We start from the raw sequence: 18,060 nt of genomic DNA on the forward strand, positions 1-18,060 counted from the left end.
CTTCTACATTTTAAAGGGGATGCGCTGGGCGCTGCCCCGGGGGTGGGGAGACCTGGTGTGGTTGTAGATGGCCCTTGAAATTTTCTGCTACGCATTGAATGATCTCAACAACCATTAGGTTGGGTTAAAACTATAAATTTATTTGGCCTCATAAAAATCGAGTTCGTACGTGATTTCAGTGAACTTTTATAGTCATTAGGTTAAAAACCATAAATTGTAATAATATTGAACATCTCTGAAACTTCCAATTTCAGTCATTTCTGCGAATATATAGAGAGTGAGTGAGGAGATGATGCTGTGATTTTATTACTCGAAATATCTCAACACAAACAAGCAATTTATATATGGCATCAAAAAGGCAAGCTATAACCGATGTTGCTGTCACTTCCTAAAACGTACGCGGTTGCATTAGTAAAATATTGCTGTATATATATTGTTAATCAATCAAATCAGCAAGTACACAGCCTTTTCAGCACGTGGACGTTTTCTTGCAAAAACACTCACTTATAATAGGAATATCATTGTTTTGCTATTTCCAACTAATAATACACTAATACGTGAAAAAGTTCTCTTATATGTCATTGCGTTATTGGCCGATGATAGAAAAAAGTGATATCCCGTTGCATGAGAGCTTCTCTCATTGACTTGGAGAACTCAGCTTTATTTATTATTTTTTTCACATACAACGAAGGATGCGCTTGCTTGTCTTATCCCCAAGGAACTTGAACTAAAACTCATGGGCATTTGCGGATAATTTATTTGTGTAGGTAACTTAAGGGGCTGGTTAAGATATTATGAGTGTTCAAGAATCAAATTGATCTTTCATTAATTCATATCCGAAGTAATTGGAGTTGGCAACGATGATCATGATACGATGTCGTGCCCCAAATAAAATCTTAGCAAGAAGATTATATGCTCATTTTTCCTTAATCCAGCATCCATGATTTCTGGATATGATAATTAATTACCACATAAACAAAAATAACCCTAACAACTCTGGAAGTTACAAAACATGTGAAATTGAAACCATTGTTAATGTGATATCAAAAATCCAACTAAACATTACCTCTTTTAAACACATACATGACAAGGAAAGTAAGACGCTTAAACAGTTATAAACTTACCACCCTACTACAATGAACCCTAATCTCCTAACCCTACCCCCCTAATCCTAGGGCAAAACAGTAAATTTAAGGTGAACAGAGTTATTCTGAACTTTATAAACTAACAATTAACAAGGGATGAGAGTTTACTTTCCTCTTTGTTTAGGGAAAGTCAATACCCGAACCCACTACCCTTGTGAGGTGGTGATTTGCGTCTTTTTGGCTTCTGCCTCACCAAAACACCACGACACAAGGATATTACAAAGGTGCGTTCTTGACTTCTTCCCCTTGTAACGTTCAATTTCTGAGTAAACCCACCACACCATTCTTTCCTTTCCTTTTCTACCTCTTTCCCACTGCAAAGACAAAGAAATTTAAATGTAATTAGTCAAGTGAAATTCCTTAAAAACCAAAAATTAACTAATAAATAAGTGAGCTCACCATCTATAAAGGCTATCTAGCTAATTGTCATGCGTTCTGTTCACATGTGACCGCAGCCCTAATCCGCTCAACCGTGCACTTAATTAGATTGTTAACAGTGGCCACAGATCCCAGAGAGAGTTTGGCAGTAGGAACTGAATCTACCAAGATCTGAAATGCGACGGTGAGTAGGGACCCACCAGACCCAACATCAAGAATTCCTCCTCCTCCTCCTCCTAAGGGCCCAGTAGGCCCGTCTGGTAGGATGGCAAAACCAGATGGCAGAAGTGCAACATAATCTGGATCTCCACCACTCAACACAACATTCATGGCCACAATATCAACTGGAGCATAAATCACGTATGACCCTGTTGAATCTGTGCAGCTCTCCTGAAGTATCAGCATGTTGCTTTGGCTTGAATTTGCACTCTGCAACACGAAATTAATTAGCTTGGTCACTATTGTTTTTAATTAAATACTAAGGTTAGGAGGATATTTATATATTTATGATGATATTTATACTATCACACGTATATTTATCATGTCATACTATAAATTTGAACCGCACAATCATTCAATAATTAACTTGACCAATAGTTTAAATTCACACTCTCGATGCATATATGTTCTAGGAGACTTACATTAACCCTCAGTAGGGAGACACTGTTGCCTGGATCACGACCATTAGCTATATGTGCCATCTCTTGCACTAGGCCACCGTTTGAAAGTATATCCCACTGAAGATTGTATGACACAAATTAAATGAATATGTATGTTTAATCGGAAATGCCCTAATATTTGGGATGCATATCATGTTTAATTAATATCTATACCTCAGTACGAGAGTTCTCATCTCGCAGGAAATCAAAAACTCTCTTGGGAGGGACTGGAATCCAGAAGGAAGTTGCAGCACTAAGCACAATCCCAGGAGGCCTGCCAGGATCATCCATACTTTTTCTGGTCATGACCCTCACATCATCTGAACCTGTTGCTGATAATGTTGTCCATGCATGGGCAGTAGAAGCACCCACACCAGTGCAGAAGCTCATCACCATTCTTTGTGCCAGCTTCAGCATACTTTTCCTCCCTTCTGGACTAGTTATCACTGTATATATATAATTTTATAAGAACTGGAAACCCATGAAGTTGATATAAAGGAAAATATATACCATTAGTTAACAAAGGGAAGTAAATTATTAAGATTAATGTGTGTGTACCACAGAGATCTCCAGCAGGAATGTTACTGGCCATTGAACTCGCAAGACGTTCGCATTGCCTATCAAGTGTAGCCACCCAACGCTTTGCCCCAAAAGCAAGACCAGAGTTAACTAGAGGCCTGTATATGTTGTGAACAGACCTATCATCCACTTCAACGTGTTCCACCCATATAACCTACACAATCATACAAAGTAAACCATGAGGAAAAAAAACACATGAACTATATAACTTAATCAGAATAGTAGGAAACATTGTGCACCTTGGAGTAACCATTTGGCAATTCTTGGATTAAGCAACCGGATGGCCTTCTTCGACTCCTTGAAATTGGACTTGGGCGTAGGTTGTCCAAGGAAACATCAACCACTGCCCAAGTTCCATCAACATGCTGCTTGCAGTACCTTACAAAGTAATTCTCACGGGTCGGAACCAGTGGCGAGGGCACTTGGAACTCAGCTGTCATCTATACATTATAGAAAGAAAATGTAGCCTTTTAGCATACATAATATATATGACTTTTGCTTTGAGGATGTTTTACAAGTTAATTGTTTGAGTCATTGCAAATTCAGATTAATTAGTGTGTACTAACCACTTGTAAGGCTCCATTGTAGTTCCCAGCTACTCCAGTTGATAGGATATCGAGGGTCATTGCTCTTGAAACAATACCACAAAAGACAGTAGACCATTGGTTCTGAAACGCATCATGGATCATGAAAAATTTAGAGATATATAGTCAAATTCCAATTAAATTAGAAGTTCAGTTAATGTTCAATTATATATGTTAATTACCACATCCATGAGAATCTCAACAAGGTTAACATGATTCATGATGACCAGAGCTGATTCTCTTGAAGCTTCAGACTTCAAACCCAATGGTGTGGGGCCAATTCCCCTAGGAAACGTCCTCAAGTATTCATCTTCATTCAAAATTTCATGATTATGAGATGAGTTATGGTCACCAGGAACCCATAAAGGCTCTCCAGCCTGAGCCATTCTAATGAGTTCTTCCATGGCTGCCACGGCAAGCTCAACAATCATCGGCTTATCTGCGTCGGTGGGTACTGAAACTGACCTGAGAAGATCACTTGATGATCCATACATCTCTCCCACAAAACCCGATTGAGCCCCGAAACTGCCAACCCCGAGATCAAGGGAGCGGGAAGGCACATGAGGTGGAATGTGAGAAGAAAATGAGCTTGACAAAGGCTTGCCAACATATTTGGCAGCAATTGAAGATATCCTATCAATCTGTATAGGTCAGGCAATAAACCGAAGTCATTTATAGTGAAAAAGGATTATAAAAAAAAAAAATAATTGAAAATGGAATCAATTAATTGTGTTTTGAGCATCACCTCTTCACGCAAACGAGCATTTTCGATCCTCAAATGCTGCTCATCAAATGACATCTCACCAAGAGCAGCTGGTCCTCCACAGTTGGGGCATGTGGCATTGCCGAGGGCTTCCTTGTACCTGTTGTTCTCGGCGCGAAGCTTGTCGTTCTCTGATTTCAAAATTGAATTCTCATGGCGTTCATGTTGAGCCTAAGAATAAATATTATAGTTAATGTCAAAACATATACACAAAAGTAAACCAAGTTATTGGAGAGAGCTTAATGTGTACAGAGATTGCATAAAATTAAAGTCCTTAGTAACTATTACAAAGTCAAATAAAGTCTCAAAGATAATAAAGGATAATTCCTCGTCTGTGGAACATTAGTTTGGAACTAAATGACTTTAAGGAAACGCATATTGAATTGTTTTTTTTTCTACATACATAAGTGTGTCTGTAATTTTCTACCTTCATTTGGGTGCGCTTGTTTTGGAACCAAAATTTGACTTGCAAAGGCTCTAACCCTAGTTCACGGCTCAGCTCCTTCCTTTGCTTGTCGTCTGGGTGAGGACACTCCTTGAAGAATCTGATAATTTTGATAGACAAAAATTGTGTTCACGATGAAGTTGATGATCTCAAAAACCCTAAAAGCAAGATTGAAAAAACAACACAACACAACAAAACGCTTACGCTTCCATCTCTTGGATTTGGCGCTGGGTGTGGCGATGGTAACGTTTTCGTTTGGGGCGTGGACCGGTGTTGTTAGGATCTTGCTCATCGCCGGAGGGAGCATCAGTAGTCGTTTCGGTGCCGGATTTGGTCTCGAAATCATCGTCCAGCAGTCTGCTCTTTCCTAGTACTTCAGTACTTTCCGAGGTTTTGTGGGTGCTGCTGGTCGTCATATGATCTAGGATATGGTGGTGATTCTCGAACATGCTTGGCTGATACATTTTTCTCTCCTCGTCGAATCCCTAAAATTTAGGAATATTGTTCTAGATATATACTTATCTCTCTTGTCTTAATTTCAATCTGCCAACACAAAGAATTTATCATTAAAAAAATAAAAGGCACCGCACACTGAGAAACATGTTAAAGAACTCAGACCAACACTCAGAGAGGTTTTTTTGGAATTAAGACTCTTACACTAGTTAAAAATATATATAAGAAACAGTGAAGAAAAAGAAAAACATTTACAAAAAATAAGAAAATATAAATAAACCATCTTACTTCGACCCAATCCATAGAAAGAAAAAACTTAGAGGAAGAGAAAATTAATTTGTAAGAAATACCGAAGCTAAAAATCTGAGAGCTACAGCATAATAAATGGTAGGTAAGTTTATAGGGCAAGTGATCTGTATTTCCATTCTGGAAGTATAAATAAATTTCTGTACAGGATAAAGCTGTAAACCATGTATCTACATACATTCAAGTCTTCCCCCCAGCCCCACCTCTCTCTCTCTCTCTCTCTCTCTCTCTCTGAAGATTTACCGTTTCGACCTAAAAGGATTTTGCTTCAAATGCATCCCATAAAAACCTATATATGCTAATATATTTATGATCCCTATATAGAATGAAGGCTTGGGATGACAAAATACACGCATATATACTCGTGAATGTACATGTATCTAGAAAAAAAATAATTCCCAAAATCTCAAAAGTTATATTATACAAACCCCACACCGCCTAAAAGAATACTGACCTGAGATGCGATGATATTAGCTGGGAAGGTTACAACTTTCTTCCCCTAAATGAAAGTTTCATGCACTTATCCCTTGCCGGAAGCATGTTTCCGGCTGCCATATACATATCTCACTCTCAAAGAAACCCTAGACTAGACCACACACCATTCATCTCTCTCTCTCTCTCTCTCTCTCTCTCTCTCTCTCTCTCTCTTTGACTCTGAGGAGGTAAGAGGTAGTTGCTGGATATGGTGTTATTGGGGGTTGACTCTTTGTGCGGGGTTGTTGGGTTTTTGAACTTTTAATAGATTGTCTGGCAGTGTCTGAGCAAAGCTAAATAGGATTAGTTCAAGTAACAAGCGGGCAGAAAGGACTAGAACTACGGTTTTGGGCCTTCAGAAAGTCATTAGCCTTTTTGTTCTTACGTGCTAAATGACTGGGATAATACTTAATGAGTTTTCAAACACGCTAAACAAGGATTATAACGCCCACTAAACTCGATCTCGGTTTTCCCAACCCCACCCCTCTCTCTCTCTCTCTCTCTCTCTCTCTCTCTCTCTCTCTGTGCTGAAAATAACGGAAGTTTTTTTTTTCTTCTAGAAATTAAAAACGGGGACTTAGGAAAGAATATGACAAAATCCGTTCGACTAAAGCATATATATTACTTAGGAAAAAAAAATGGTGACTTAATGGAAGCTTAAGGGTCAAAGCAGCTGACCCTCTGATCTAGCTAGGCTACGGGGAAGAAAGATCTCCGTTCCCGTTGTGATTGTTTTGAGGTTTGGGGAGCAGATTGAAGATTTCTGTAGAGTTTGTAAAGGGGTTTAAGAATATGAATGCGGTGATGAAGAAGAGAGAGAGAGAGAAAGAGAAAGAAACGGACGAGAAAAAAGAGGAGATAGAATCCAAATAGCGAAAGAGAGAGAGAGACTTTAGGGAAGGGGAGAAGAAAGAGGAACAGGTGGAGAGGATGTGACAGCGAAGGAGTTAATGCAGAGCGTATTGAGAGGGTGCGATAGCATTTATGGAGGGAAGGAGAGGTGTAAATGCGAAGCATGCATGAGAGAGAGAGAGAGAGAGAGAGAGAGAGAGAGATATCGTCAGGGTTTGGCACCTCATCGTCCTCATGTTTTAAATTTCGTATAGGGAGTATGGTGAAATGAATTACGTCTTCTTAACTGCCCTAACTTAAGTTTCAACGTTCACTCCCTCTGCCATTCCCTCTGTATTGTAATTTTTATTTCTTCTTCTTTTCTTTTAGATGAACAGCTTCCTATGTTGGATATATACTCAACTAATGCCATTCTAATCAGTAATCATGTTGATATCGAGTTCGGCTCATCTGAGTTTGATGGCTTCGTAAAAGAAATAAAATTTATTCGGATTGTTAAGAAACAAGTCAAATTTGAACTTTGGTATGCACAATTTGTAAACAAGTCGAGTTTGAAAGAGATAACAAGCTTTTCATTGAAGTATTGATTTCCAAGAACATCTTTGTGATTAGAAAACAAGGTTATAATTTTTAGTTAAATTAATTTCCAATAACATGTCTACAATATGCATATGAGTTTGTATTTGCCTAAGAAAGCAAGCAACACGTAGATTACAAATGATTCATTGTACATAGTCATTTTCATTTCTTATCTCACTGAAAATTGAAATCTTAACATTTCAAATACATTGCATTCATAAACCAAGTCAGGTTTATTATGATATTCTTCTAACCAAATGGACCCTAAATAAATTTATAGGACATAATATTGAGTGCTGCTAAACGAACTCTAAAATTATCTGAGTACATCCTACAACCAAACTATTTATTGAATTACTAATTTATCCTCATATAAAATAACCAAAAAGAATATATTGATGTGAAATAAATATAATTTTAGTAAGTACACCCTACTTACCATATTCTGCTTAATCAAATGTCAGCCATCATTATCAATTGAAGAATAAACTTGGTTGTCTCGTCCCAAACAAAAAAAAAACATGGATGGACTCACTGTTTACTCCTTTGTTCAACACAAAGAGAAGAAAACAATATTTGGTGTCATAAAAGAAAACAAAATTGGGATGATTCATACAAAAATTGCATATAGAATCTTTGTATGGACATTGAAACATTTTCTTTGTTTTTATTTTTCCCCCTACTATGAAGTTGCCCTATTAAATCTACTCCCACAACAACTTAAGAAATTAAAGATTTTGATGCAAAATCAAAATCTAAAAAAGAGCACGAATTCATATAAAAAGACAAACATGGTTTAAGATTGGTATTAGAGTGTTGTGTGATAGAGTGTATTAGGGTGTACTATGGGTATTTTTGATAGTTAAATAGGGTGTACTTAGTGAATTTTACGATTTGATTAAAATATTAGGATGTACTTAGATCATAGGGTGTACTCAGTTAATTTTAGGGTTCGTTTAGCAGTACCTTGTTAAATTTAATTGATGTGAAATGTACTCTTTTATATTATTTGTTTCTTAAATTGTTTCAACTTATCTATCTATTTTCATTTTTCAAAGTGCAATACATAAGAGTAAATTTCACAATCTCTCCATAAATGGTAAATTGACTTGAATTGAAGAAAATCAAATGGTTCTAAGTTTATTTTTTGTTGTTGATAAGAACAAATTCCTCAAATTGGATATGTCAAATCATCACACTTGTATTTACATGACAACATCAATTGTCGAGTACGTCTAGCTTCCAAGTTATCAAATATTAAATTATTAATATTGGTAATGTACTGATGTGAAACACATACACACATATACATACACACTCACACACACATATATATATATACTATATACACACAGTTAACTTTGTTGATGAATTTTTTAAATAAGCTTATCTAAAGGACACCTTTGTAGAGCCTACCACACATTGTATTCCATTAATCCAAACAATCTATTTTGTAGATATTTATTCGAAGATCATCTCTGCAAAAAAATCCATTGAATCTGATATCATTTAGCCACTCAATTAAATTATTGAAATTTTAGTACTTTCTTGAAGCATCGTGTTCATTGATTTTGTATGACACAATTGGATGTTTAAATGGTTTCCGATTTGTCTTTTTTTTTTTTTTTTTGGTAAGGATTTTTAAATGAAGACCTAAAAAATAGATGGTTTGGATCATTGGGGAAAAAATAAAAATTATAAAATACCCTAAAGGGCGTCTTTCAAATAAAATTATTAGAGTGATATATATATATATATATATATATATATATATATATATATACACTCCTATTGAGAGATCTCTAAAATATTAATGTATTATTGTTGTTGAATCGTTGATGTGAATTGTTCCAGATCGAATTATTCCAGATCAAAGGAATAATGTCCTGTCTAACCCTCTCTGGCCCATTGTTTAATTTGTTCTTAATTGAATATATCCTTCAGATTTTCTGGTTTGGTAGGATGAAGGAAAAGTTGGAGGGAAGGGGATTCTTCATGGTTGATCAGTTAATTGAAAAGGATAATTAAAAAGGAAATACAAATTAATAGTCTAAATGAGTTGTCTTAGTGGGAGAGTTTTCAATAAGTATTTTATTTTAAGGATTAGTTTCATATATATTTCTAATTTTGGCCGTTGGATTGTATTCATTAAATGTGTTGGTAGTCTTTTAAATGCAATCCAACAACCGAAATTAGAAGTATGTAACCAATCCTTAACTTAAATACTTATTGAAGAATGCCCCGTGAACTTCTAGACTTACAAAATTTTCTATTATTATTTTGATTGTGTTGGGTGGGGTTGGGTTATCAATCAAAAAAGAACAATCAAAATTCGAACAAGAATAATATTTACTTTTGCAAGGCTAGCTATCTGTGGCAGGTGATTTGTTGACAATAGCAAGAATTTACATTCCTTGTTTTTAAATGTTCACCCACCATATTATTATAAATTCAAATTTGCATTTATTACATTTTTCAGTTTTAGTGAAAATTAATATGGTGGGTCACAAATTTTACTTCTGCTTGATATTGTTTTAAAGATCATGTGTCACTGATCAACTAGGGCCTTAGCCAACATTAATATTGGGAATCCCTCGTCTTGTTTGATTTGCTTGGTGGAACAATAAATCTTCATCATCATAGGCCCTACAGTTAGCTTTTATGTAAGGAACATTGCAATCTGGATGTGTCGAGAGCAATCGCAAAGGAATAAATATTCCAATAGCATGTAACTTTCAATGAATTAGTTTTGCATTAATATATCATACATACATTATAAAACTGCTCAACCTTCTTCAAGGTGGCATCGTCCTTAGTTGGGGAGAATCACCAATTGGGAGTTGAAAAGATAAGTGCTTAGAATAAATTTACACCAATACTTATATTAAGGGGTTCATCTAATAAATAATATTGAAAGCAATACAACAACTTCCTTTATTTCCATGGCAACAATCAGTTGGTAAATTCCACAACACTAATTTTTATAAATCAAGTTCAAGACCCAAAATAAAAAAAACAAACAAATGAATCATTGGTGTGTAGTACACAAACTACATATTTATCATCATTTATAATCTCCATAAATATATATTATCCTATACCTAGAATACTACATAAGTTGATTGTAAATTTATTCATCATAATGTGTGGTTTACATTAACAGTTTGTCAACGAACTTTATTTCTTCAATTCTACCCTGGATTTACAAACGGAGTCAGCGCTCTGGGTTTTGATCGTGATAGAGATGTTGCATTCGCTATAACTAGTTGCCTTCATCTTAAAGACCTTCAACAAGCTCACCTTGCCATGCAGGGTGGTTTCTGAAGTAAAATTCAATACCCCAACCAAAATCACATCACCCATAAAATGGGTATCAGTAACCAATTTATCAGCTAAAATACTCACAGAAGAGGTGATGTTATGAGTCGCACGAGCTGGAATTGTGTCTTCTTCGATCGGAGCTTCAGCGACGACATTCCCACGATAACTGATATGAGCTGTGCTGTTTTCATACTTAAAGCCTCCATAGTTTGGATTTTTCACTGTGATCAATATTCCAATTGATACATTCAACCTTACCACTGGAGTAACTACCAATTCAAAGCTTTCTAGGGTCACCGGCTTGGTGAAGATCGAAGGTTCTTTGGGTTTAAAGATTGTAACGAACAGAACAACTAGAACAACTAAGATGACAATGAGGAGAATGCCAGTGACAGCAGCAAAGATTTTTAAACCTTTGCGAGAGCCTGCCATGGTGAAGGAGTTTAGATTAATGTCTAGTTTGATTTGGATGGATGAAATCAAGACATGTGTTTATGTTTGCTACAAATCTTTGTTTCACATGGTAACGGTGTTGTTAAGGCCGGTGGTTGTGATTAAAACAAGAAAAAAAGGCATTATTGTTTTTTGTTTGAGTTGTATGTTTTTTATTGATGGAGACAACAATGGAGGAGTTTGTTACAATGAGTTTGGAAGACGGTTGTTGCCATCACTTTCGTTCTTGTTTATGTGAATACTATAGATACAATCGAGGGTCTTTTTGTTTTGTTTAAATAATATGGAAAATAGTTTGGGCCATAAGCCATAACATATAACAAGAATTGGGCTGGGCTATTTTGAGCTTTGGAGAGTAGGGCCATGCCCAAGTCACCCTTCTTTTTTCCTTTTCCTTTTTTTGGTCTGAAGTCTCCCACAAAATTATAATATTTCCCAAGTTTTGGACTCGATACGAAATCAATTAGTGAAAGAAGTGGGTCACATTAAGTTTCTACACAAAACGGGAGTTGTAGGAAATTGCATAGTTTCTTTGACCCTTTTTCTTTCTTTCTTTTATCTTCTTGGTAAATTTAGACAAAGATCTTGGTAAATACTTCTACTACTGTTCCTACTACTACAAAATTAGATAGAAATTATATCATACAAGGAAGTACTCTAGATTTCTGCAGCTAACTTAATTTGTGTCCTAGGGCATAAATGAAGAACAATATGTTTTAGCCTAAGATTAATTAATTACATAACAAAACTCAGAAGTGAAAGGAAAATTGCAACTACAAAATTTACATGAAGACAGTTTCCGTGTGATAGTGGAAGTTGAGTAGGAAGAGAACATTCTTCTCCATTGAAAAACACCCTTGTAGGAAACCCATCTCCTTTAGCTACTTCTATGTCTGGTGTATGCTTCTTTTTAAAGGAAATCACAGATTGTTGCTTTCCAGGTACCTTGGGATCTTTTTCCGGCTTCGTTCCATTTTTCTGAGCCACCAAAAAATTCAAGCCCTTCAAGCCTTGGAGGAAGATGATGTTGTCCAGCTTGGGAATTTTGGTCCCATTGAAAGAGTACGCCTTTTCATAACCAGCGGTAGCTTTCTTGAGCTGCACGGCAGTAAACCAATCTTCAAAGTTGGTTTTGTCCCAATTGAATAATGTGATTCTAGCTGTCCAGCCATCCTTGTAATCTGATAAGAGATGCCAATTTACACTAACTGAACAATGGTCACCACAAGGCAGTGGCTTGGGCACATGATGGTGCTTTATGCTTGCCCAAGCTATGGCCTTCTTTGTCCTATTTTCAAAGGGAACAAGAAGTGTTTCTGGAGGGAGAAGAAGGGCAGGGGCTTTTGGGTTGCATTTTTTTGTGTCACTGCAACCACAGGCACATGTGTTGCAGGGGATCACAGACTCATTGTAATAAGCAGAGAATGAAACACAACACTTTGGCTTCCTGGTTTTGGCCCTTGTTATGTTGCATACTATTTGCCAGCTTGCAATGGCTAAGCTTGTAGCCTGAAGACCACTTGGGTCTGGAAATTGAGCAGGATCTACCCTTATAGGTTGCCCACATTTGTATTCTGGATTGAGCACCCCATCCACTTTAAATCTTTCGGGTGGATACAGAGCGGTTCGATTCAAATCAGGAGGTAATTTGAACACCTGCATTTGGAAAGCAGATTTGGTCTTGCTTTGGTCCATTATAGGAGGCAAAATGCTACCATTTCTGCAGCAGTTGGGTATCTTCCCAACTTGAGTATCGTTTGCTTTCTCTCTAGGTAGGTCTCCGATGACCGGTTTCTTTTCACAGTTCAAGACCTTGGAAAAATCCATCTGTTGATAGTATTTTCCAGCATCACCATATATACAATTCAAATAATCAATTGTACGCGGATAAGCGCCTTTCATGTTGTATATGAATTCCCCTCTCATCCATTCCCAGGTCAAGTTCCAATGGTCCAAACGTCCCAAAGGGCTGCAGTTCTCCATTGTTACCTGAGCAAGGTAATTATTTTCGTAGGCTTGAATAACATCATATGCTATTGTGAGATCGCCCTTCTGCCGAGGCAAGAACTTGGTTTTTGTTACATTGGCCTTAAACTTTGGGTTCCTAACACAACATACATACATAGACCCCTCTGTATAGCCATGACCAAATTAAGAAAGAACAGAAAACCAAAAACCAAATATTAGAATGGTAAACATATATGTTCATGTAAGAATCAACGCAACGAATGATTCAGATTGACAATATGACAAGAGAACATTTCTCAATGAATTAGCACTTACTGCGATTGGTCGGTGAGGGGCACTTGTATCCATCGTTAACAAGCCGTATTGTTTTAGGCATGGGGACCCCAGATGGCTTGACACCAAACATGGTTCCACTGAATTGAATTTTGGCTTGAATTTGGGTGTAATCTCCTGCAGTGCTAATTGAGGTTTTCAAATCTGTCTGTCCTGATCCAGAGAGGTAAGTCCCATTCCCAACATCAGCCGGGAAATCATCACCGTTCATCAAAACTGCACCAGTTGCACCAACTAGAATCTCCTTGTGTTGAAACCCAACATAAATCTTCCAGGCCTTGAGCTCGTATGTGCCTGTGTTGACTATGTGTGCGGTGGATTTGAAGGCCCATGCCTGCTTCTCCGCATTCTTGAGGAAAGGGTAGATTTTGCGCCGAGATTCAAAGTCATAGCTCATGTAAATCCCATCACAATCTTGTTGTGCTGGGGTTGGTGCAGCTGGTTGTTGATCTCCTCCATCGCCATTATCTTGAGCACTGGTTAACGAAAATGCAAAACCAAACAAGGCAAACATGAGTGTAATTACAACCCACCAAGCCCTTTTCATGTCTTTTGTTCACAATTACAGGGAAGATGTTACAGGGTGGTATGTTTTTTAATATGAAAATGTGACATGGGTTGATTTCAAATTAGCTAACTAGCTCTCTCTGATTAATGGAGGATATTTGATTTGATTGATGAAACTTGGTTGGATTGCTAAGTTTTTGTTTGAAATTGTGGAGTGAATGGTGAACAGAGCAAAGGGAGCAATTGAGAAATGGGTGCCAAAAGATAAAACTCAAAAAAGTTGAGAGAGTGATAAACTTGTGGAGGATAAGTCGGACGAAACCTCATCCCCTGACCTTACCGCTGTATTAGGCAAGGTAACGGTTAACGGTCATTTGAATTTTGCAACTCTCGAAATAATTGAATGACACTAATATCTCCAGGGAATTTTTTTTTGGGAAGAATACAGTGTTTTCCCGCCAACATCTCATTGTCTTTATTTTGTATTTTTATATAAAAAATTATCTAAATTACCCTAAATTAATCTAAATCAACAAAGGAATGACTCGAGCTTGAGTGTAAAGGGGTGGACTCACTGCCTGGCTAACCCGCGTATGCCACATCTCAATGTTTGTTACACAAAAAATTTGTATCTTTTTATTGTTTTGTTTATATTTATTTTGGTCAAGAAACAAGATACATAAAGCCGAAAAAGGTGAAGGCCCAAAGGGTAGCTAAAACCCAAATTGCCAAAGGAAGAAAGGCCGAAGGCAAGACAACAAACGGAGAACAAAAAACCCATCAAGTTTTTAGCTAAGAGCATCATGTCTGCCCACTAAATTGGTTGAGTTCAAAACCCTATGTCCTAAACCTTATGTCTTCCCACTAACCAGGAAATTGAATCCTTTTCCTTGATGGTTTGGTGTGAAACCGATTATAATTAAATTGGATTGGATTGAATTGATCGACTTAGGCGGACTAGATTGGATTTTGCACACCGCTATAAAAAGGTAATTAGTGAGCAAGAATTATTGACAACTACTCCCAAAACACATGATCAGTTTGCTGGTAATTTGGTTTCCCTTTTTTAATCCAATAGTTTTCGGATCATGATAAAAAAAAGGCCCAATTTGCTTGCTGGTGTACAGAAAAGCTTTCCTTTACCTTCACATTGCTTTATTTTTATTTTTATAATAATAGTCACAATTTGCTGGTATAACATTTTTTTTATTATAAAAAAAACTTGAGAATCGTTAGTAAAAGTGAACATCTTGTATTCTTGTTAAAGTTCAATAATCTGAATGAGCAAACCATCCACCAGCACAACTAAATTCTTAACCTGACTGCATGTTTTATTACATTCATGTCAAAACAAAAACTTGGTGTCTTCCTAAATTGGCTGTCACCCTTTGCACAATGATCATCCACTTTTCAAATTCACATAAGTTCCAGAGTTTCTCCGACCACATAATTTCCATCATGCTTTTCTAAAAATTTACATAAGCCATGTCCAAATATTTGGATCTTAACTCCTTCTTGGCCTTGTGGACATTGCAGAGCAAGCACAAAATATGGGCACCCAGAATCCTTTTCTATGCACATTGACAGTTTATCTTTAACTTTGATTGACCAAATTTCATAATCTTGCATACCACTCTTTCTATATTAGCAGGTTTTGTGTTGCCTCCATTTGGGTGTATGCAGTCGCCTTTGACTTTGTTGCTCTTGAGGATCTTGATGCCGAGGGAGACGAAGACTTGACCTTTTTCCGCTTTGGTTTCTTGGGCACATTAGGAAGTTCACTACGAGGAAGGTCTCTGAATATGTCTGGGGACGGTTGGTGTCCCATCGAATGCTCAAAATCTGTCACAAAAGATTACAGAAACAAAAGCAAAAGAGAGGTTAAAGTGTCTTCTTCAATCATGGAAAGCGCCACAATCTAAAATAAATTGGTGAAAGCAACACACCACAGCAAGATTTGACCACTTCAACCACACCACAATACCACGGGAAATGATAGGCACACACAAACCTAACAATCCTAAAACCTCTGTAAGATGAAATTATTGCTCGATTTAAGACAATTGATATAATAATCCCAATGATAATGTTCAAGCAACCTTCAAAATGCCTTGACCATCATCGAAAGTAGCTAAAACAATCACACCAGACCAAAGATCAAAATATTGACAGTGAAGTAGTATTTTATCAACCAAATTAAAGTAATGGTACAAATCTCAAACTTAGCAAAGCCCTGTGGACCACCAAGAACAAGCTAGCGTTTCCTTTCTAGAAGGCCAAGGCCCACGAGCTATCATATTTCTTCTAGGTAGGAAAGTGTGTTGCCTCGTGACAGAAGAGCCAAAACCTTGCAGTTGGGGCAAAGAATCTTGAAAACTTTTGCGCACCTCATAAATTTATACCAATAAACTAAAACAGACATTAATCACATATCTCCTAAACCTATTGACCCCGTGAAAAGACCCTGCTCAAACTTGTCTGGTTAGAACGATACTGTTGCACAACTGCACATGATACAAGGCGTAGTTTAATGGAACAAATTGACAAGCTAAGCTAGCCTTAAAATCATTCATATGACACTCAGGTCCCAGCTATCAGTTCTGCATTATTTTACCTAGTACGCACGCATGTTCTGGCCTAAGCATGCATAAATTATTTCATACATACATACATAAATGAAAATCTGCATTATAGTGATGATCAAAGGCTCAAAGCATACCTTGAGAGGACCAAGGAGAATAAGCCATAGGATTAGAGGAACCCATCCGATCACCAGCGTTACTACCAAGCGAGCTGGTTGAGAAATCTGGTCCATTTTTAAATTCGTTCATCTGCATAATTACTCATAATTAACAAACAATTAAGTAAATCAGCACATGTTTTGGTTGGTAGGTTTGAATAATCAAACATGGGAGCCACGAAAAGACAAATTAATAACAAGAGGGATAGAAGAACATTGTTTTGCAGGTTAGCCTAGCTAGCTATACGCACCCAAGTGGGAGCGCTATCAGATGGGCCTTCCCAGCCAATGTGTGCTACATGTTTCACATCTGTTGGGTACCCAATTTCCATTTCACGCTCTTTCACAACTGCAGCAACCAAAAAAAAAAAAAAAAAAAACCCATTTTACAGCTTAGCCATCAAATCATCAAAATCCAAATTGATTTGATATACAAGGTAAATAAACAATAGATATTGATACATCAGACAGAAAGTGAGAGATAATTACCAAACATTTGAGAGAAGTACTTGAAAATCTTGGTTGCCATGGTGGTAGAAACTACAAACCCAATGAAACAGCCTCTTTGGAGAGTGCAAACAACAGGGAAGCAAACACCAAAGCTAAAGATTGGGAGATATGGATCCTTTTGCCTGCCAGAAAGTAAATATGTACTTAGACGGAATTTTTTCTTAAAATATTTCCAAAGGAGAAAAAAGGGCAAGAGCAGTGTGAAATAAGGCTCTCATTGCATGTGATTTGGGAACTTTTCTTTTTCCCTGTGAATGAAGATTGGTATCTGACTACGGATTTTGTAAAATATTAATACATTTATAGAAGATACACGATTCTAAGAGTTCCACAAAATAAAAAGCAGTTACAAGCCCTATTGTTATTGATTATATAAGAAATCGTTTCACCAAAGAAACAATGAAAAGGAGCGCACCTTCAGAGGATGATTATGAAGGTACGAAGAGGTAGCCAAGTTTCATGCTTCATTTTTGCACAGCAACTCTTGATGGATTGCAGAACATGTAAAGCTCTTTATGGAATGAAGAGCTCTTGGTGTAATAACAAAAACCCAGAAACCACTGATTGAAACAAATTAAACAACCAAAAACAATGATAGGAGAAATTTAAAAGGGGCAAAAAAGAAGAAAAAAACTGGAAAGAATGGTGTAATGGGATTTATCTACAAATGTGGGCAGGCAGAGAAAAGAGAGTCAGAGAGACACAGAGAAAGAGAAGAGACGGCTCAAGAGGAAAGGAGGAAAGGTGGACGAAAAATGAAAACAGCCAAAAAAACGAAAGGTGAGAGAAGGGTGTGAAAGACGGGACAAATTAAGATGGAGAGAGTGGAAGACAATACAAAAGAAATTGGGTGGTGCTGGTTTTACTTGGTTTCTTTCAGAGGCTCTCTGAAAAATGCAAGAGGCCAGAGCCCTCCACACAATAATGCAAGAAAGAAATACTTAAATTGCGGGCTAAATATCTGATACACACAGAAAGAGAAGCTGTGTTTGTTTGTGCAGTGTGTTTGAC

General features: G+C 37.0%; 3 protein-coding genes and 1 pseudogene across 6 annotated transcripts; all 4 read right to left on the bottom strand.

Annotated features, from left to right (window-relative positions):
• Positions 1-1,013: 1,013 nt before the first annotated feature.
• Positions 1,014-6,689, bottom strand: LOC103324503 (homeobox-leucine zipper protein PROTODERMAL FACTOR 2-like). 4 transcript variants are annotated; one of them, XM_089048926.1, is made up of 12 exons: positions 6,465-6,689; positions 4,758-5,096; positions 4,536-4,653; positions 4,091-4,279; positions 3,528-3,986; positions 3,328-3,429; positions 3,001-3,201; positions 2,741-2,915; positions 2,357-2,628; positions 2,165-2,260; positions 1,545-1,952; positions 1,014-1,459 (listed from the first exon to the last, which is right to left on the bottom strand). In XM_089048926.1, the coding sequence occupies exons 2-11, from the start codon at positions 5,015-5,017 to the stop codon at positions 1,572-1,574; spliced, it is 2,253 nt and encodes a 750-aa protein (XP_088905052.1). In that variant the 5' UTR covers positions 5,018-5,096; positions 6,465-6,689; the 3' UTR covers positions 1,014-1,459; positions 1,545-1,571. The 4 variants fall into 4 exon arrangements, with proteins under 4 accessions (XP_088905052.1, XP_008224792.2, XP_088905054.1 ...); XM_008226570.2 differs by having other exon boundaries at positions 5,767-6,689; XM_089048928.1 differs by lacking the exon at positions 6,465-6,689 and adding an exon at positions 5,357-5,730.
• A 3,705-nt stretch (positions 6,690-10,394) lies between these two features.
• Positions 10,395-10,970, bottom strand: LOC103324556 (uncharacterized). Its single transcript, XM_008226628.2, has one exon. It carries the CDS (start codon positions 10,968-10,970, stop codon positions 10,395-10,397), a length of 576 nt encoding a protein of 191 aa, XP_008224850.1.
• A 678-nt stretch (positions 10,971-11,648) lies between these two features.
• LOC103324555 (COBRA-like protein 10 pseudogene) lies at positions 11,649-14,005 on the bottom strand (annotated as a pseudogene).
• Positions 14,006-15,080: 1,075 nt separating this feature from the next.
• Positions 15,081-17,984, bottom strand: LOC103324502 (CRIB domain-containing protein RIC10-like). Its single transcript, XM_008226568.3, has 5 exons — positions 17,465-17,984; positions 17,029-17,171; positions 16,791-16,888; positions 16,519-16,630; positions 15,081-15,641 (listed from the first exon to the last, which is right to left on the bottom strand). The coding sequence occupies exons 2-5, from the start codon at positions 17,066-17,068 to the stop codon at positions 15,439-15,441; spliced, it is 453 nt and encodes a 150-aa protein (XP_008224790.1). The 5' UTR covers positions 17,069-17,171; positions 17,465-17,984; the 3' UTR covers positions 15,081-15,438.
• Positions 17,985-18,060: the final 76 nt, after the last annotated feature.

This window comes from Prunus mume, linkage group LG3, assembly GCF_029339155.1.
Source record: "Prunus mume cultivar Tortuosa linkage group LG3, ASM2933915v1, whole genome shotgun sequence".
NCBI classification, from domain to species: Eukaryota; Viridiplantae; Streptophyta; class Magnoliopsida; order Rosales; family Rosaceae; genus Prunus; species Prunus mume.

Bases quoted from the DNA above. Each gene is read 5' to 3' on its own strand.
- LOC103324502 (XM_008226568.3), bottom strand. From the start codon at position 17,068: ATGGCAACCAAGATTTTCAAGTACTTCTCTCAAATGTTTG. The intron at 16,889-17,028 runs GTAATTATCTCT...TGGTTGCTGCAG, and splicing joins GTACTTCTCTCAAATGTTTG to TTGTGAAAGAGCGTGAAATG. The intron at 15,642-16,518 runs GTATGCTTTGAG...CTTTTGTGACAG, and splicing joins TTCTCCTTGGTCCTCTCAAG to ATTTTGAGCATTCGATGGGA.
- LOC103324556 (XM_008226628.2), bottom strand. From the start codon at position 10,970: ATGGCAGGCTCTCGCAAAGGTTTAAAAATCTTTGCTGCTGTCACTGGC.
- LOC103324503 (XM_089048926.1), bottom strand. From the start codon at position 5,017: ATGTATCAGCCAAGCATGTTCGAGAATCACCACCATATCCTAGATCAT. The intron at 4,654-4,757 runs GTAAGCGTTTTG...CAAAATTATCAG, and splicing joins CAAATCCAAGAGATGGAAGC to ATTCTTCAAGGAGTGTCCTC. The intron at 3,202-3,327 runs GTTAGTACACAC...TATAATGTATAG, and splicing joins ACAATGGAGCCTTACAAGTG to ATGACAGCTGAGTTCCAAGT.